At 45.2% G+C, this 18,810-nt stretch overlaps 1 protein-coding gene and 1 long non-coding RNA gene across 7 annotated transcripts in view; one reads left to right on the forward strand and one right to left on the reverse strand.

Moving 5' to 3' along the window:
* Positions 1 to 18,810, reverse strand: part of ZNF217 (zinc finger protein 217) — a 37,407-nt gene that overhangs the window by 11,630 nt on the left and 6,967 nt on the right. For 2 of the 6 annotated variants that reach the window (XM_078057319.1, XM_036070853.2), the window contains exons 1-2: positions 12,053 to 12,132; positions 16 to 1,783 (exon numbers count right to left, since the gene is read on the reverse strand). In XM_078057319.1, coding sequence (XP_077913445.1) covers positions 16 to 1,408 — 1,393 coding nt within the window. In that variant the 5' untranslated portion in view covers positions 1,409 to 1,783; positions 12,053 to 12,132. Of the gene's footprint in view, positions 1 to 15; positions 1,784 to 11,821; positions 11,846 to 12,052; positions 12,133 to 12,403; positions 12,603 to 15,871; positions 16,033 to 18,810 lie in introns of those variants that run through there. The other 4 variants (XM_078057317.1, XM_078057316.1, XM_078057318.1 and 1 more) reach the window with 4 other exon arrangements.
* LOC118522018 (uncharacterized) lies at positions 12,755 to 13,772 on the forward strand. The gene is made up of 2 exons (XR_004910409.2): positions 12,755 to 12,877; positions 13,425 to 13,772. It is a non-coding gene; the product is annotated as an uncharacterized LOC118522018 (long non-coding RNA).

Genomic DNA, 18,810 nt, shown 5'->3' on the forward strand with positions numbered 1-18,810 from the left:
GGAGGAGAGGCTTACCCAGCTGGAGCCCTTCTGCAAGTCCGTCCTCAGATCCATCCTCAGAACCAGCTTCGCGATCTACGGCTCCGTTCTCATCCAGGGTGGCGGTGAGGTCTGGAGAACACGTCCTAGGCTGCCTTCCATCAACTGACATGGTCGGCGACTCGGCATCGGCCCTCCGGTCCTTCTTGTGCACTCGCGAGTGCAGGACCAGCTGGTGGTAGGTGCGGAAGGCTTTGCCGCATTCCGAGCAATGCGTCGGCTTCTCTTTGTTGCTGGACAACTTTGGGTCCGCTTCCACGGAAGGCACTTCACCACTGGAGGGTCTGGGCTTCTCTTTATCTTGTGCGAGGCCTGCGCAACTGCTTTTACTTGTCTTGGACTTTCCAGAACCTTCGGAATGGCTCTTACTCGCGTTCCAGATTTCGACAAGCTCCTCTTTTTCTGAACACGAGTCATCATTGTCGGTACTTCCTTCTTGGCCCGGCTGTTCCTTCACTTCTCGGCACACGGCGACTTTTCCTTTGGTAGCCAGCTGCCAAGCCTGGTAGGTGGTGAATGGATCAAGCTGAGGTATCCATTTTGTGGGCTTCTTGCCGGTTTCGGGGTGAGAGGTGGGTCTCAAGTTTAAAAACTGCAGGAACTCTTCCCCCGGAGATGGCATCCCCCCCTGCTGAGAGTCTGTTTGTGTACTACTGGCACCGGAAGCAGATTCTTTGGTGTGCATCTTCCTGTGATCGATGAGACTTTCCTTATTAGGAAAGAGGAAGCCACAAACCATGCAGATTTTGTAAGGAGAGGAGATGCTCTCAGCGGCGTGCTCCTGTACCACCTCGTTGATTGTTGCCGGGCTCTCCGAGCCTTGCTGCAGTTTGCTCTTGGCCCCGGATTTGCCAGTGTGCGTCCGCATGTGATTTTTAAGAAACCAGGGCTCCTTGAATCTTCTTCCACACACATTACACCCATAGGTGAAAGAGTCCTTATGTTTCTTCATGTGGATCTCGACGTCGAAAGCCACTCTGAATGTCTGCCCACATACTTCACAGCTAAATTCTTCATTTTCCTTGCAATTCTTGTCCTTTGGAGGCTCTGTTCTCACTTGACTTTTATCAAGAGGACTAAGATACTCCGCTTCAACGCGCAGAACTGCTGGCTCACAGAGGATAGGCCGATGTTGCATTAGGACGTGTTTATTAAGGTCTTCTGAATGTGTGAAGGTCTGATTGCAAAACATGCAGTCCAAGGGCATATATCCTTCTATTTGGATGATGTTTTTCTCTTGAGTTGCTCTGAAAGGAACAGCGGTGGTCCCTTTTATTGACACGGCATCATCTAGCTCCATCTGGGTGCCAAGGGGATTGCCAATAACTTCTGGTCCATCCATATACACCAACAGGGATTGAGTTGGCATGTTTCCTGGCACTTTAGGATTGTATATAAAATAAGAATCCGGTGGAGGAATTTCTGGAATTGGGATAAGGCCACTTGTAAGACTTGTCACTCACACCCCCAGCAGCCCTGCACTTAAAACTAGAACAAATATTTGTTATAAAAGTTCAAAAGAAAGTATATATTCCTGGAGCTTCTTATCTTCCGAAGTCGTAGGAAGCTCAGTGACAGAGCTTCTCACTGGTTCTTTCCACAAACAAGGCAGACAGACTCCCCAACGCTTTGATTCAAATATGAGTCAGCACAAAGCATTAATTCTCTTTGTCTCCATTGAGTGAGTGATTCAATTGAGCAAGAAGTCAATCCCAGCAACCTGGAGACAAGGGATTTCCAAAACCTAGAGGGGGAAAAAAAAAACAAAACAAAACATAGAAATGGTTAGCTGCAGCCAGGGAAAAGAGAAGCCTGGTGTGGACGACTCACAGCTGGTCTGCCCGTAGCCTAGGTCATCTGCTCCTCCCTTAACTAACACAGGGCATCCTGTTCAACATGCTCGTTAATTAAATCATTAGCATTTTATCCAATCAGTACACTTATCAAATCGCTAGATTTTCATCCAGTTAAGAAACGTAATACGTGGTCCTTGAATGATTTAAATCTAAAATGTAAAGATTCAGGGCAGAAACTGTTAAATTCAGCGGAATACATTTTAAACGCCAACACTACAATGCACATGTGTATCCTTATCAACAGCCTCTACAAATCTAGAGACTATACCAACTGTGAAAAATGACAATTACAGCACTTTAAGTAAAAATTTGAAAGCCAGAACTTCAAACTGTCTTATATACAGTTGAGAAACACAGATGCCTAAATGCACCCTCGAAGCTTTACACACGCATTGGCCAACAACCTACACACACAAAAAACAGGAACCTTTCATAAAATCCACATTCAAAAACTACAGAACACTTCAGAATGATGCTCATCTTGGCCAAGAGAAACCTTCATCATTTTGGCTCACAGGATATTCTAACCCTCAACTCACTGCCCAAATCCCAGTTTGCTTGTAACAACTTTCTGCTTCAACAAGCCTCAGGGTTGGGCTTCCTTGTCCACACAATAAACAAGGAAATACATATACACAAAGCTACTTTGTGAATATACACTTTAAAATCCTCCACACAACCAGTTCAACATGGCTCAGTCTTCAATCAGAAAATGGGTCCTCCCACTTTTTTAACCCACCTTTCACATTATGCATTGGCCAGGTGAAAAATGGACTATTACTTTCTTTAGCTCTGCAGGCTCAAATTTGGAAGGTAATTTTCACTCTTGAAGGAGAATTAAGCTCCAAAAACCCAATAGCCCCCACCTTTCTGGCAAGCACAGAATTGGTTTTCAATAGTCTCAACTACTTTAACTGAGGTCTGTTCATTCTCCCCAACAAGACAAAAAGACTTGCAAACTACTCCCACCACCTTCAGCTTTACTTTCTTCTCTCCACTTCCTCAAAGAGCAAGGGCCTCTAGGCTCAGAGAAGACAAGGAAACATTTCTTCCCCTTCTTTACACTCATAATAAAAGAAAATTCTCATGCCCCTTGCTATCTTTAGTTTTGAATAAACCAGATCTTTAACATCAAGCTTTTCTAAATAAGACTGCAGATCAAAGATTAGGGTAAAGAAAGAACGTACTAAAGTGCTTTATCTTAATTTCTGAGTCTTTTGTTGTAATCACAATGGAGGATAAAACACTGGGGCTGGCTACCAGCTTGGTGGGAAATAACAGAACACCCCAGAGACCTGAGTTCTAGTTCTGGCTAAGTCACAACCTTCAAGCTGCCACCACCACATACCCCATCTTCATCTACTTGGTGGAGATGGTTAAATGACAGGATCATCCTCAAGAGTTCCAAATTTCTGTGGTTCTGGGGGGTAGGTCTATATTTATGGATAGACTTATTCAAAAGAATTTTTAATGTTATCTTAAATCAAGATATAAATGATATTTGAAAACACCACGAAGTTGACCAGCACATTTTCACCGGCTGACAGCTATATGAAAAACAGAAACAGCTCATTGAGTTCTCCACCGTGTACACAGATAAATTTCAATTTGAATAAAGGCTGTCCTCTATTTGAGGCCCTTTCTATTTTTTGGTTGCAAAACAGCTTTTTAAAAAATGAAAGAGTGGCATTAGGGAGCAGTAAAGTTGTTTTTTTTTAATGCCCTAATTTGCCAAAATCAAAGTTAGTCCTCCATGTCAGACATCAACATTATCTTTTTCTTTTTTTAAAGAAATTTTACTACTCTATGATATTTTAAATTTGGGGGAACTCCAGTTTTCTACAGATGATCTTTCCCAAAAAGACACCAATCGTAAACTCAGTCTCTAAGAAACATGATGTGGGTACATCCCTGTTTATTTCCCACCCAGGGTAACGGCATATAACTGGAAATGCCGGACTTCGAGAAACAGTGCAGTTTCAGTTTTTATCTCTGAAATGTTCAAATATATAGCTTAAGGGAAGTCATCATCAGCTTCTAACACGAGACCTGAAGGATTAGTAAAGGAGGTACAGTGCAAAAAAAAAAAAAATCATAGCAAGAAGAGCTTCAGTTTTGGTGAAGGATGGAGGCCTGGAGACGAGGGGAAGGAGGTCCTGGGCCAGCGAGTCTCCTCGTATGGTGAGATGGGGAAGAAGACCCTCCCAGGCAAAACGGAAGCACTTCTCCCTCAAGGGAAGCTTCTGGCACAGATCCTGATAGTCATTAACTGTGCCCAGCTGTCCTGAGCACTAGACTACGTTGGGTCATAGCCATCCTTACTACTCACTCAAGAGAGGAAGACCTTGGGCCATTCCTTTGAAGTAAGATCCTAGGAGGAGAGACCCTTGTCCGCTGCTATCCCCTCCCACCTAGAAGGGGTCTCCGGCACCGGGGCAGGCCCTCAATAAACACCTAGTGGCTGAATGAACAAGCACTCCGTCATCAGCACAGGTACAGAGTCAATACTGAACATCTCTGGTCACAGTCACCAACCATAACTCATCTGATATTAACTCGAAGGTTCATCAGACCTTCTGCACGGCTCCCTACGGCTGCCATCTACTATACCATTCTCTACAGTTTCAAGGGTGTAATAAAAAATAATGAATCATATTTAATCACTCCACAAAGTTGACCAGCACAAGCAAAACTGTACCATTTGGATTTAAAACTACTCCCCTTACAGACCCACCAGAACAGAAATGCAGGACAAGCTGGGGAAATCTCTGATAGCAAATGCCTTCAACTCTTAGAAACTGAATGCAGACTGAACACTTCCTTAACCTATAAACCAATTATCTACATCACTTAAAACCAATCTGCTAACAAAATCTAAAATCTTTTAGAGTGACTGCAATAACAAAGACTTTAATACTAACAAAACTTACCAAAAAAAAAAAAAATAGACATTCTAATCTAATTAGTGTTAATAGCAACCACTGTAGGCGAGGGGGGCGAGCACCCACACAGCCTTCCCTGAACCTTCGGCGTCTCCAGGGGGAGCACGCGGAAGCCAAGAGCACCGCAAGACACTGCGAGCAGAGGAAGTTGTCTGTCTTCACGAAGACCTGGAGGAGGAAGGAGGGGGGAGATCATAATCCAACCCCTACAATCTAAATGCTTTTAGTTTGCCGAAAAGTGAGCCTTCAGAACACCCACCTGAAAGGCAGCTGGCAAAAATGGTTTTCAATATTTTAAAAAATGCTCCTAAACCTTTACTCAAGGCACCTGAGGCAATATCCAGTGTAACCTCATATTCTGAAAGAATACTAGGGCTGACTTGATATCGTGATCACTTAAATGGAGACTTTAAAAAAAAAAAAAATTTACAACAAGATGATCTTTGAAAAGAAAATAGGAACCATATTGCTATCACTGCCTGAAAGAGAAGTCTAATTCTTTAGGCCACGTCTCCTGTTGTTGTTGTTGTTACTTTAAAGAAGATACTTGTTTGTGAGTAAGGCTTCTGCCACCACCTCTAGATTCTGAAATTAGCAAATACTACACATTATACAATCCTTAATGAAAAACACAATAATTTGTGTTTAAGCACAACAAATTAGAAGTAAATGCCACCTTGCTGATAACTGCTGTCACTTGGGAACAGTTCTTTACGTCCAAATGTACTCACGCTGTTAACCTTTGAGACAGCACAGACTCTACTTCAGCTGGACAGGTTAGCTCACATGTTTTGATACGGAATATTTATTACCCTATCATGGAGTAAAAGGAATTCAAAGTCCTCAAAAACTGTCAAAAACACATAAAAATTCCATTTATAACCAAGTCACTTGCTGTATTCCTACAAATCTACTTTTTCCCTCCGAATCACTTAAGTGTCCAAATAAATGATCATTAAAATATTTAACCCACACAAACTGCTGGTCTCTGGCCAATTCATTTGTACCCTTTAAACAGCAAAATTATCTCCAAGATCTGGTCAGGAAACTTACAGTTTTTCTATAAATGTTCCTTCTGTAGGTCACACATACCGGTTTGGGTTTTTTTTTTTTTTTGTCTTAATCCAACAAGTGAAGAGAACTGCACATAGAAAGCCACAGTGCAATCCAAACCTGTAACTTTAAATCCTTCAACCCTATTTCAAGGAAATCACCAAGGTCACACCCATGAGCTAAATGGTCAACCCAACTTTCCTAATATAGCTGTGGAAAGATGTTGAAAAGTTAAGTGAAAGAAAAAGATTAAAATATTCAGAAGTTTACATTCAACGTCACAATCTAAACTATCCAAAAGCAAATGACTGTTGAAAGGCAAAGCTTGGGGAGAGATCCTAGAGCACAGTCTCATTTTCTTGAAACTTAAGAGCTCAGTCCTAAATACGATTAGAGACCAAAGTACTGTTTAAAAAAAAAAAAAAAAGTAATCATATTAGTATATTTGAGTGTCATGATTAAAAACTCTGCCTGATTCATGCCAAATCAATTAAGGTCAGTTAAAGGATCTTAATGTGAACTTGAAGCACCACATATTAGTTTTAGTTTCGGTATTATCAATATTAACAGATACTGTGGTCTGTAAACTGGCTTTTAAAAATTCCATCCTGACCGGAAAAAGAGAACTCTAGGGGAAATGAATAAAAAAAGAATTTTCATTAAGCAAGATTAAGCCTGGCTATCTGTGAGGTTACTGCTACTTAACCAGTACTACCTTTAATACTCTAAAAAGATTTCAGACAGGACTAACTGCACCAAAAAGAGGGATTTCAACAAACTAAAACAGTAAACTCTTCTATCTTTACCTGTATTCTTTTGCTCTCCACAAGGAAAACACCCTGTGTATGCGTGCGCACACACACACACACACACGCAGATAACTGTGTATATAGATAAATAACTATAACCATCCTACTACACCACTACCCTACACACCTACAACTCTTTTTCCACACGGCCCAATGGTGAGTGTTCTTAATTATACCCCATTTAACTAACCAGATTAAATATAAACATGGGCACTGCCTTTTAAGGCATGAGCTCTTTCTTTAGCAACATTTAAATATTCCCCTCCCTATCTCTGTTGAGTAAATATTCAAGTTGTATGTCTGGCTCTTTCAAGTCACCTTGCTTTCAAAATTAAGGGAAAAAACTCTCCTTTCAATTCATCCATATAACCACTGTTGAGGAGACTTATATACTCAACTGAAAACAAAGCTTATCCGCAGATTTTAAAAACCCCAAAAACACTTCTTCTGGTCTAACTGACCTGTTTTGAGGTTATCCTGATTTGACACAGGTAGGAAAAATAAAAACATGTAGTTCTCCTAATGCTGATACAAGAACAAAAGAGATCTAGACTCTCAATCTCCAGTCCACAGAACTGCATTTTAAATCCAAGAGGTTTCCTGACACGCTAGAAACTAATGAACAACAAAACACAAAACCCTAACGAAGCCATTACAAAACTGGCATCTGACTCCAGGGTCGTAGCTCCTCAGTACGAAGTGAAGGAATGTGGAGGTCAAAAACAACATAGGTAAAGCTTAAAGAACAAAAGCTGAGGAATTTAAACTAATTCTCTCAATTTAACTTACCCAGCTGTCTTTTCAGGTTTAGTAATTTTATTTCTCAACTTTATCATAAAATTACCAAACTGGCCCCCAATTTCCAGTAACTCTGTTATGTAGTTACCCTGGGCAGGAAGTAATGGGGACGTTAAGAACAGTCAGTCAACAAATGTTCAAATGTAAAGTCGTTAATGAGCATTCCAATGTTAAGCATAAAAGGGCAGTTTGTGGTGGCAGCCGGCTGCCAGGGGCCGCCCCACTATTTATTTGGAAGATAGCTTTATACAAGAATTGAGCTTGCTCATCATGAACAGCAGATTTTGGGAAAGGATGGTCCCTGTCCCACTTCCTCAAAATCAGATTTCTATCTGCCCTCGTGGTCTCAATTCAAAATCCTGTGCCCCACAGGCCACTATAAATTTGCCTAACTCCATTCTTGGTTGGAGAAAAATAATCCCGATCACCTTCTTCCTAAAAGCCAACACTTGAGAGTTTTTCCACCGCCCCCCAAGAGAAGGCCGTTCGGTTATAATGATCAAGCTTCCCTCTCCCGAATTTCAGAAATTTCCTGCTGTCTTTGTGTGTAATTCCTTCTTTCTTCCACGTGCATTTAAACTGGTTAGCACCCCTCCCCCCCCAATCTGGAGATGGGATGTACAAATCGAGACTCCCCCACAGCCTCAAGTTTAGTTTACATGCTGTAACTAAACCTTTCACTATCTAGAGCATTTAATGTGATTGGGATTTCTTTAATTTCTGCTCAGTAGCTGTTCTGTAAACACCTTCCAGGTTTTTATTTGTAACACCTCAGTAGCTTGAAAACAGTTCTGTATATTCCAAATGTAGCCGTTTCAATTAAAATCTCATTACACTGATTTTATTCTAGTGGAATACTCCTCAGCTTATACAACAGTCTCAGATTTCTCGTTCCTACTGTACAGTTCTGAAGCTTGAAAATATATAGCCATTGTTCAGAACTTTGGCTTCAACTTTCCAATTCATTTACTAAACATACTGCTACGGGGTTAAACTCAAATAGGAAATTAGCAATGAACCATTTAAAATAAGTCATCCCCAGCAACCTCAAAAACCCTAACATACAGGACATACTTGGCATACGTTGAGATGGAACATTCTCAACTGAACTTGTCTCTGAGCAAATGGAAACAAAGCTTCACGTGAAACATAAAAAAGGTCCAATTTACAGTCCTCAAAGAGTCAGATAAAAGTATCTTTTTTTTTCAAGTAGTAGATAGTAGACAGTGAAGAGTCATTAAAACTACCCCAAAGTTCTTAGCCACCAATATCATATTTGTCACAACTGTGAGAAAAGCATGTAATTTTATAAAGTGGGAAAACAGCACAGCTTTTGGGACCCCTGAGGCTCTAATCAAGCGTCTCAGAATTAAGAGTGCTCCAGGGTTGAGAAAAGGCAGCCCTGCTGTGGCAAAAACAGGCCATTTCATCATAAATGTTGTTAAAAGAGAGAAAAGTGATTATCTGAAATGAGGAGAGAGGGACTCCTTCGTTGCCAGGCCATTATATTCCTTAATGATTTCATCAGTTTGTAAGTGACTTGATGATTAAGTCTTATTTTCTGATTTCCTCTTTAAAGGTCCACTGGAAGGGAACCAGGGGCTGCTATTCCTCCCAGAAGTTCCTCTGCCAAAAATGGAGGCTTACAAAGAGAATGCAAATCTACCTCCACCTTAAAAGTAAAGGCAAAGTCAAACCCTACTCTCCTCCCTCCTCTTCCCGTCTACTACCTGGGGGGGGGGGGGGGGGGAGAGGGAATCAAGCTGTTATCTAAATAGATTCTTCAGGGTGAAGGGGAAATATTTTCTACAAATTTTATCGAAGTGGTGTATTAGTTCCTTTTTTTGATTAGGAAGTGAAAGGGAATAATATGAACCCAAGACAACTGCTAAACTTCGATCTTACAAGTTATAAAAACAGCAAAGGTCAAACTGCAAAGTGTTAGAAGGTGCTGTGAAGATAAAAGGACTGAATGAAGGTGGACACTAAAGAAAAGTATGTGTCCTTCACCTGGAAAAGTCACAATCCTCCCCCACTTCCTCCTCCAGCATGCAAACCAAGGTGGAGTCTAAAGCAGCAGCCTTCCTCTTCACACCAAATAATTAAAATTCCAAACAATCAGATTATTAACCCTATTCCAACAAACAAGCCAAATAAATTGTAAATTTGTGTTGTAGCTACTGACAACAGGATTTTTAAATAAGTCACTCTGCCTCTTTGAATTTAATACTTATATAACTGATGAAAAAAAAATGGCAGCAATTTGGGGTGGGAGGGGTTTGACTTCACTAAAACACCAGGATTAAAAACACACATACTACTAGAGTCTTTGGGATACTGAACAAAAACAGCATCTAAAATAAACATGACTTCTCAGAAAAAGTCATCCACCATTAAGGACACACCTTAAAAGTTCTTAGCACACATTAACTAAGCAAGCACAAACTAGTGGTTTGACTGCTGTATTTTTCAGACAAAAAGCAATTAGATTATTACTCTGCACTTGTCACTGCAGACACTGAAGGCTTTTTAGAAACTCTAGATTATTCATTCTCAAAGTATTATAGAATTTAGCATTTTAAGTCTTATTTGATATCTATAAAGGCATCCATCCGTGGGGGAGGGGAGAGAGTACAGTAAAAGAACATTTTTAAATGTACTTCTTTAACACATACAAAAGAGAAGGTGCAAGGCCTCCCAAGACCCCTACCTAGTCGCCAGGCCTGGCCGGCAGCTGTCGTTACCCTGCCTTTTCTTTTGTTGAGCTTAATCTCATGTCAACTCATTCAACCAACTCAAAAGCGATGAAGACATAATTGAATCAACCTGAACTAAATCAGACCTAGGCTTCTTAAAACATACAGCTTAATGGTTCCAAACGATCTAGAAAGCTAGGAAACCAGCCAGTATGTAGCATGTAGTGGTCAATACTACACGACCCCAAACTGGCCAAAGGACCACTGCAACAGCCCTGCATTTAATACACGTTTAGGAATGTTCATGCCAATGCTTCAAGCCCTATAGGCTGATTCAGAAAGATAAATTGAGGCTCAAGGAATTTCAAAGAGGAATACACCAGAGCCTTAAACTCTAAAGTGACTATTCTTTTCTTGGGGGAAAAAAAAAAGAGAGAGAAAAAAAAAAGTTTCTACTACTCCAAGTGTAAGCAGGCTACCGGGGTCCCAGAAGTGGCCACTGGTGGCTCTTTCCTGTTCCTGTAACTAAACCTTTAGGAAAAGTCCCCGCCTGCCCACCCCACCCCACCCCCATCCCCATCCCACCCGCCCAAGAATGCGGCTTCCCGTCCTCGGTGGCCCTTCCCTGAATCCCAAAAACTGTGGGTTCCAATCCAGGACCTGAACGTCTGTCCCGATCCTGGGCGCAGGTACCGGCCTGCGCACCCCACAGGCCAGGTCTTGCCCCCACCGGGGCAGAACCGCCCAGGCCGCCCCAAATCCGGCCTCCAGGGGCCCCCAGCAGCGCCCTCCTCTCCCCTCCCCATCCCGTGCCGCTCGCATTTTGGGGCCAAAGCAAGAGAGAAGAGGGCTCTCCATCTGAAACTGCGCGGTTTCGCCACTCAGCGCCTCCTGGCAGAAACTTCCCTTTTAAAAAAAAGAAAGAAAGAAAGAAACACTTATAGGCGAACATTTCGATCCTTCCTGCCCTTTAAGTTACTAGTTCTGCTTCCAGCTGGCTTTGGGACTCCAACTAGAAGTGAGAGTTATAAAGATATTCTTTAAGCGTTTAAGGGCTATTTAAAAAGTTTCAAAAAAATCTTTAAAATTAAAGGGAAAAAAAAAACACCTATCACACACATCCAGGAAACGCAGCCCGTGCACCGCCTGCTCAGGGATGGGCAGGAGACCGGGACTCCCGGGGACGCATTTGGGGGCGCCGGGGGGCTTGCTGGGGTGCGCGTCGGGGTCCGCGGCGACGCCAAGCCCCTCCCTCGGCCCCTGTAGACGCGCCCTCCGCCCGGCCCGTGTGGACGGTCCCGGCCATTGTTTGCGGGGGACGCCTGTTAGGACGCATTGTTTTGGCTGTTCCCAAGTTGCCCCGGCCCCTCCCGGGCCATCGCGGGGGACCCCGCGCCGGCCCCCTCCCCTCCGCCCGCCCCCCACGGCCCAGCCGGCAAACCCGGAGAGCCGCCCGGCGGAGCCACCCAACTTTTCCGGAACAGCCCCCCACCCACCCACGCACGCACGCAGCCCCCAGCTCCCTCCGGCCGGCCCCTCGGTCCCGGCCGGAGAAGGGGGACTCCCCCGCCCCCAAACCATCCTGACTATCCCCAAGAGTGAGTGTGATGGTAAAACACTGTACACACCGGGGGCTCGCCCGGCACCTCCTCGCTGCTGGAATCGCTCCGAAGCCGGGTGGGGAGGGGGCGCCCTAGAGGAGCGGAACAGAAGGAGCGGGGGCCGGGCGGGGCGGGGGTCATCCGGGGAGGGGGGCGAGCTAACGAGCACGGGAGACTCGAGGGCGGCTCGGGGGGACTCCGGAGGGCGAGGCGAGGCGCCCCTGGGCCCGGCGCGGGCGGGGGGCGCGCCCCCTTTACCTGCGGCTCCGGCTCCTCGGCCATTTCCTCGCTCGGCGGCGGCCGGGACTGAACTGACACCACACGAGCGAGCCGAGGTTTGAATGAGGAGGGAGCAGGCGAGGAGGGGAGGGGGCGGGGAAGGCAGGAGGGAGGGGAGGCGACGGGGAGTTTCTCTCGGCCTTTTGTGCGGACACCTCCCGGCTTCCGCGCCCGCACCGGCCCCCCAAAAGAGACGGGGGGCCACTGGGCGCGGGGCGAAGCCATCTCCCAGGGCGCCTCGGGACCCCGCGCCTTGAAGACCCTCCCCCAAAGGGAGCGCCCCCCGCCCCCACCCCACCCCCGCCCGGGGGATTTGGGGGCCGGGCTCACCTCGGGCGCGGGGCTAAGGTGAGCGGGGCGGGGGTGCGCACGGGGGGCAAAGGCGCGGGCGCCCCCTACTCGTCCGCGCGGGGACAGTGCAGGCGCGGGGGGTCCCTAGAGCCGCCGGGGCGCGGCGCGTCCGGCGCAGGGGGACTGTTGGGTCAGAAAGTGCTCAGGGAGCAGCTGTTGCGCCCTCCCTCAGCCCCGCCGCTCTGAGACGCCCCGCCTCCTGCCTTCACCGGCCGCGCGGCCCCGCCCCCATACCCCGCCCCCAGGCCACGTGGTCCGCGCAGGCGCGCCCCTGCCCCGCCCACCGCCGCGGACTCCGCCTCCGGGACGCGAGCGAGCGGACGAGCGCGCGCCCTCCCGTTCTCGCCTGCGATTCCCGCGCACGCGCGCGCCTTTCACCGCGTCCCCCCCCCCCCCGCCTCCCGCCATCCAGCTAAACGTGGCCCGCGCGCGCTCCGGCGGTTCCAGTGACAGGTACGCGGGGAGGGGGCCACGGGGGCAGCGCGCAGGCGCAGATGCACGCCTCGGCCTCGCCGCCTCCCCCTCCCTTGCAAGGTGTGCCCAGGCGAGGGAGGGGCCAGTAGCCGAACTCCCGGGTCGTCACGAGTGACCCGCAAAAAAGCTTCTACACCCATTTGAGTAGGTTAGAAGGCGGCAGTGCCCGAACAGTTTTTCTCAGATTTTCGTCAAGTGTGAGCAAGGTCGAGGAGATGACATGATTAAAATGGTTTAATTAGCATCTTCATAAAGCTATCCTGTGATTGTTGTTTTTCTAAAAGGGCCCGATTGCGCCGCTATTATAACTTGAGATTTCTAAACTTGGCCTAGGTTCCAAGAATCCACTTGGCGTTGATAGAAATCCACGTGGGTAAAACCAGGCTGAAACTGGGGGGGGAACCAAACTAGCCTTGCCCCCTCTCCCCTTCCCACAACCAACGTATTTGGAGCCTTTCCTACTCTTCCTTGTTCACAAAAAGAAAGGAGGGGGTTGATCCTGAAGGCCTGTGTTCCCTCCTTTTAGGTACGCCCCGGGAGGAACCACAGTAGCAACAATCACAACCACTAAGTTTTCTGCCCCCAAATGCAAACGAATGCAAATGTAAACAGAGCTACGCAACTCACCACAAACAGAACAGCCAAGTGGGTTTTTTTATGGAATATGGGTGTATCCAAAATGGAAAAACTTAAAACCTATCAAAAAAGGCGCTTAAAGTGTATATTTAATAAAAGGGGTGGGGGCTATATAAAAATGCTCTGCTGGTGAGCAGTGCAGTTAATAGAAAATGGAATTTGAGAGCTTCTTAGCAGAGGGGAAGAATTTGCCAAGTGTGATGTTTTGCTGTCATTTTATATAAAACTACTAACCCCACATATGGTCTGGTTAGTCTTTTTTAAAAAGGAAGTGAACCAATTACTTACAATTAATTAGCAGTGCCAGAAGTAAATTCTTTGGCCAGAACTTTTTTTTTACTCAAATACACTGATGTTGATCATTTCTATTTCTAGTATTAGGGTTCCTTTTCTCAGGGAAGATAATATCTTTCTTTAAAATATTTTTTAAACCCTTATAAATAGTCACATCCGAAAACGCAATCCAAAGACACTCTTCATAAACAAGAAACTTGATTTAACTTATCAAAACAAATGACTCGGAGCATTGCTACAAAACAAGCTACTATGTGCCAGTGGAACCAGGCTGAGTCGCAACATTAAGTGTAGCCTCGCTCTACATGTTAATGGATAACCTTTGAACTCTGAAACCTTGAATGCTGTAAACACAATAGCACTGATAGTTAAAAATTCTAGTGTCAAAATTGGGCAAAAAGAAAAGTCCAAACTTTTCAGTAGGGATAGGGAAACAATCAAATGTTTTGACAAATAATCGTTTCACTAAGAACAATGAGGCTTCTGGCTCTCAGACCTTGTTGCTACTGAATTATTTTCTGAGCAAAAACGGTTGTGCTTTTCTCTATGCTCTTACAAAGCTACCACTTTGTTAGCATAATAGCATCCTATGGTTTGTTAGTTACTGTTTCTCTCTCCTCCCCCCCCCAAAAAACCTTATTATGTTGTAGCTTTTAAAATTGAAAGATAATTGTATTAACTGATCTATCTGCTTGGAGTTTTATATGTGATCCTTATGTTTGAGCAAAGAATTACAAAGAACCTTATTCCTGGAGACGTGCCAATAAAACTGGGAAATCGTTGCAGAAAATTCTGCCAGTGACTGAGTGCTGGGTTACAAACACATACTGTGTTTTTAAATGGATATACAGTGATCTTAATTTGCTGTTAAGGGCATCCCTGAGACCCACACTCTCCCCTTAGAATGTGAAGACTCATACTTAAGATCTGGGAAGCATGCACAGTTAAAACAATTAAAAATGCAAACTCCAAAAGTAAAGGAGAACACTAGGAACATGTAGTTTTGTAGGAAAAGCTCCAGAACTCCTTATTATTCTATGAAATGAAAATTGAAAACAAAGATAGTCCACATATACTTAGCTCCACCCCCGAGTAATCCTGTTTTGCCATCACCCCCCCCCAGCTAGACTATCTCTAAAGGAGTCAGGTGCTGCAGAGACGCTGGCAACAAACAAAGAAGAGAACCCGAAATGTCCCTTCAAATGGAAGCTGATGCTCTGCACATGTTACTCGGAGAAAGGGCGGAAAAAGCCCCACTTCACCTCTCCTTAATGCGACAAACACATCAGCTACACCTCGTTTTTCACAATTATCCAAACAGATCGGCCCTCCTTAAGATACATTTCCCAGTGTACGCTTAGAAAAATCGCACCATTATCTCTGATTTAATCCTCGTGATATGAGACCTCTTCGTTCGCTAACTTCTGGTTTTCTCTCCAGATGCTGCCTGCCGCAGCCTTCTCCGATCTAATAACAAAACAAAAAACCCTTCTAATTTGCTACATTTAGCATTTATTGGCATCATCTTTGGAGACTTAGCCTTAATTAGAAGAACAATGCGATATGATCTTCCCATTTCACAAGTATTTATTTAACTGTGGAACTATTACAGAAAAACAATTTGGAAACTGCACGTAAATCCCTGGAGCTGAAATGGAGCCAACATAGATACTCGACTTAAAAGAATTCAGTGTTCCGTAACATAATAAAATAAAATTTAAAAAAAACCAAAAAGAATTCCGTGTTCAGAGCAGGAAAACCCGAAAAACTGCAGTGAGGAGTCAGCAGGAAAAGAAAATGAGAAAGCTAGGCAAACCTGCCAGCCCTTGTAAACTACGAAGGACATTTGAGAAGGAAACCGGGACAGCCCTTTTAACACGACTGAATGCACTAAATTAAGTAGGGATCACCAACAACTCCAGGGAACGCTACACTCCTCTCTTTTCTATTAAGTTTCTTGATCCCACTCGAGTCATCCTGAAATTTTAAGCCCTCTGTAAAATATCATCATGCTATATGATAAAAATAAATTGCAGAAGTCACCTTTCCGAAGCGGAGGCCAGGTCTGGAGCCTCGAGACTCTCCCTTGGAGTTTGCCAGTCCACCTGGCTCAGAACAGTACTGTAAACAGATGAGATTGCTGGTTTTTACAAGCAAACTGAAAAGGGAGGGGCCAAGTATAAGGCTCAATTTAATCGAGGTTTAGATACAATCACGACTTGATTAAATTAATCAACCCTGATAATGTGCAAAGAGCGTAGTTTATTTTTAACTGTCTATGTCCCATGGGCAAGTTTGACGGGCATCCTCCCCCCCACCGTCTTGGAGCACAACTTTTGTCTTCCGCCAATATTCTGGCTGGTTTTCCAAGGTTGACTTCACTCACGTTGCAAATGTAAACTTTCTTTAAAAACCACATGTGTCACATAACTTTCAGAGCACCTCTGGAAAGCTTTTTGCACTCATCTGATACTCCAGATGGGGAGCTTTGGGAGAAGGGAGGTAGGGGAAGGAGAAGGTAACTAATGTTCATTGAAATCTGACTCCCATTCTCATCTCAATAAATGGATCCATCTACCATCCGCCCACTTACTCAAGCCAAAACCCAGAAGTCAAACTATATTTCATCTCCACCCCCCCCCACCTGCACCTTTAATCCATCAAGGCCTATAATTTCTAGCTTAATATATCTCAACTTTGTTCACTTACCTCTATCTCTAACACAGCACCATGACCTCTCACTCTCTCCTCCAAATATATGGAGTGTGTAAGCTTTCTTCCAGCTTCTTCCTTTCTAGGTTTGCCTTAACACATGCTCCACCCAAAAGTCCAGGAGATCTTTTTACAGAGTAAATCAGATCCTGTCACCGCCCAGCTTAATGGCTTCCTATGGCCCCAGGGGAAAAAAAGAAGAAACTCCAGAGCTTGCCTCCCCAGTTCTGTAGATCTGGCCCCTGCCTAACTCTGCAGCCTCAAGTTTTGGCAAGCCCTTCCCTAGGATTCTAAGCTTCAGCCATTAGGCCTTCCCTCTGACCTAGAGCCTTCAGACCTGTGGCTCCCTCTTCCCATTCTTTCAAGATGTCAGCTTCTTTTCCTCCTGAAATTGGTTTAAACTCTGTGCCTCCGAGGGGAGAGAGGGTGGATTCCCTCTGAAAACGTGTGGTAATGTCTTCTTTCCAATTGTCCTGGCTCAAGGACTATAAAGTTCCACGTTCTGAAAGCTGCATCAGCCTCAGAATATTATTTAATCTCTCTGGGTTTCAGTTTCTCATCCACAAAATGGGGTGATGATGATGAAGAGGAGGAGGAGGAAGACCTCAAAAGTTCTCATCACAAGGAAAAAAAAGTTATAACTCTACAGGGTGATGGATGTCAACTAAACTTCCCATAATCATTTTGCAATATAGACATATATCAGATCATTATGTTGTATGTTCAACACTTAGACAGTGTCATATGTCAACTATATCTCAATAAAACTGGAAAAAGAAGTATCTATCATTATTATTTACGGGAATAATATTTTTTCTGTAAGACTCTGGAGAATTAAATGAGACACACTGTGGAGCTATAAACCCAGAGTTCTGCGGGGGGGAGGGGGGGGGCGGTGAGGCCTGGCACTGTCCGAAGCATAAGAGACAAGCTTGCATAACCAAAACAAACAAAGTCTTTGCCCCTTTAGGGGAAGACAGACAACACACAGATAGTGTATCTGCAACATAAGGGTCCCTGGAGAGGGGAAGAGGCATGCGGTTGTAGATCAGGTCTCCCTGAGGAGCAGAGACACCCACGATGTTAGGTGACAAAGCATACTAACACAGCAGGGCGCGGGAGGGGGAGAAGGGGAGAGGCTCAGAGCAGGAGAAAGGCTGGCTTGGGGAAAGAACTATAAGGAGGCCAGTGTGCCTGGCGTCCAGCGAGTGAAGACAGGGGAGTCAGGAAATAAGGCAGGGCCCCGTAAAGACAGTGGCAAGGGCTGGTGTTGACTCCAGTTGTGACAACATGCCGAATGGCCAGTTCCATGTCCCCATGTTATTCACCGCATCTGCCGCGCTTCATAGGGCTGACCCCTTCCTCATTCTTGAAACACTGTTTCCCTTGCTTTGGACCCCGCGTTCTACTGATTTCCACCTCCCCACCCCCATCCTCACTGGACGCTCCTTCTCAGTCCCCTTCGTGGGTCTTTCTCCTCTCCCTGACCTCCAGAATTTGAAACACCCAAGGCCCAGTGATGACCCCTTGTCTTCTCTTTCCTGGTCATTCCCTAGATGAGTTCATCCAGTCCAGCGGCTCAAAATGCCATCCAGATGTTTAGGGCTCCTAAACATCTATCTTCCACCCAGACCTCTCCCCTCAGCTCTTAAAACGCATTTCCAACTGCCTACACCATCTCCTCATAGATGGCCGCCCACAGCCGTGATCAGAAGATGTGCTCACAACAAATGCATATAGAAGTGAACAGTGAAACACTGAGCTCGGCCACAGAGAGGTCCGACGGGAAGGGAACTGAGATTTGGGTTTTGAGGCCAGTCACTGGGCTCTTGACTCAGTTTCCTCATCTGTAAAATAGGGATTATAACCTCTGCTTGGTCTGCCTCATTAGATGGTCGGGTTGCCCATGTCAAACCACAGGCGAGCCCTGTGTTGTTCAACAGCAGAGGGTGGTTTTTATGATGACCCTTCCCATGCATATGGAGTAGCAACTCCACAAAGGGCTCTACTTTTACGTAGGACTGTCTTGGAGTCTACCTGGTAACTTAGCCTCAGCTCCCCCAACAACATTTACACGGGTCCCGAAACCCGAGGTTCAGGCTCTCTGGGAAGAGCACACAGAGTCTACGTCCTCACTTCCCTCCTTTTCCTTCCACCTCTCCCTGCTGAATGAGAGAAATGGTCCAGTGAGTTGTCTGTGTAGCTGGTTAAAAATGTCATTTTCTTTTATTTTTTTGGTCTGAATCGGACTGTTCATTCCATGAAGAGCA

This window comes from Halichoerus grypus, chromosome 10 (assembly GCF_964656455.1).
Source record: "Halichoerus grypus chromosome 10, mHalGry1.hap1.1, whole genome shotgun sequence".
NCBI lineage: Eukaryota > Metazoa > Chordata > Mammalia > Carnivora > Phocidae > Halichoerus > Halichoerus grypus.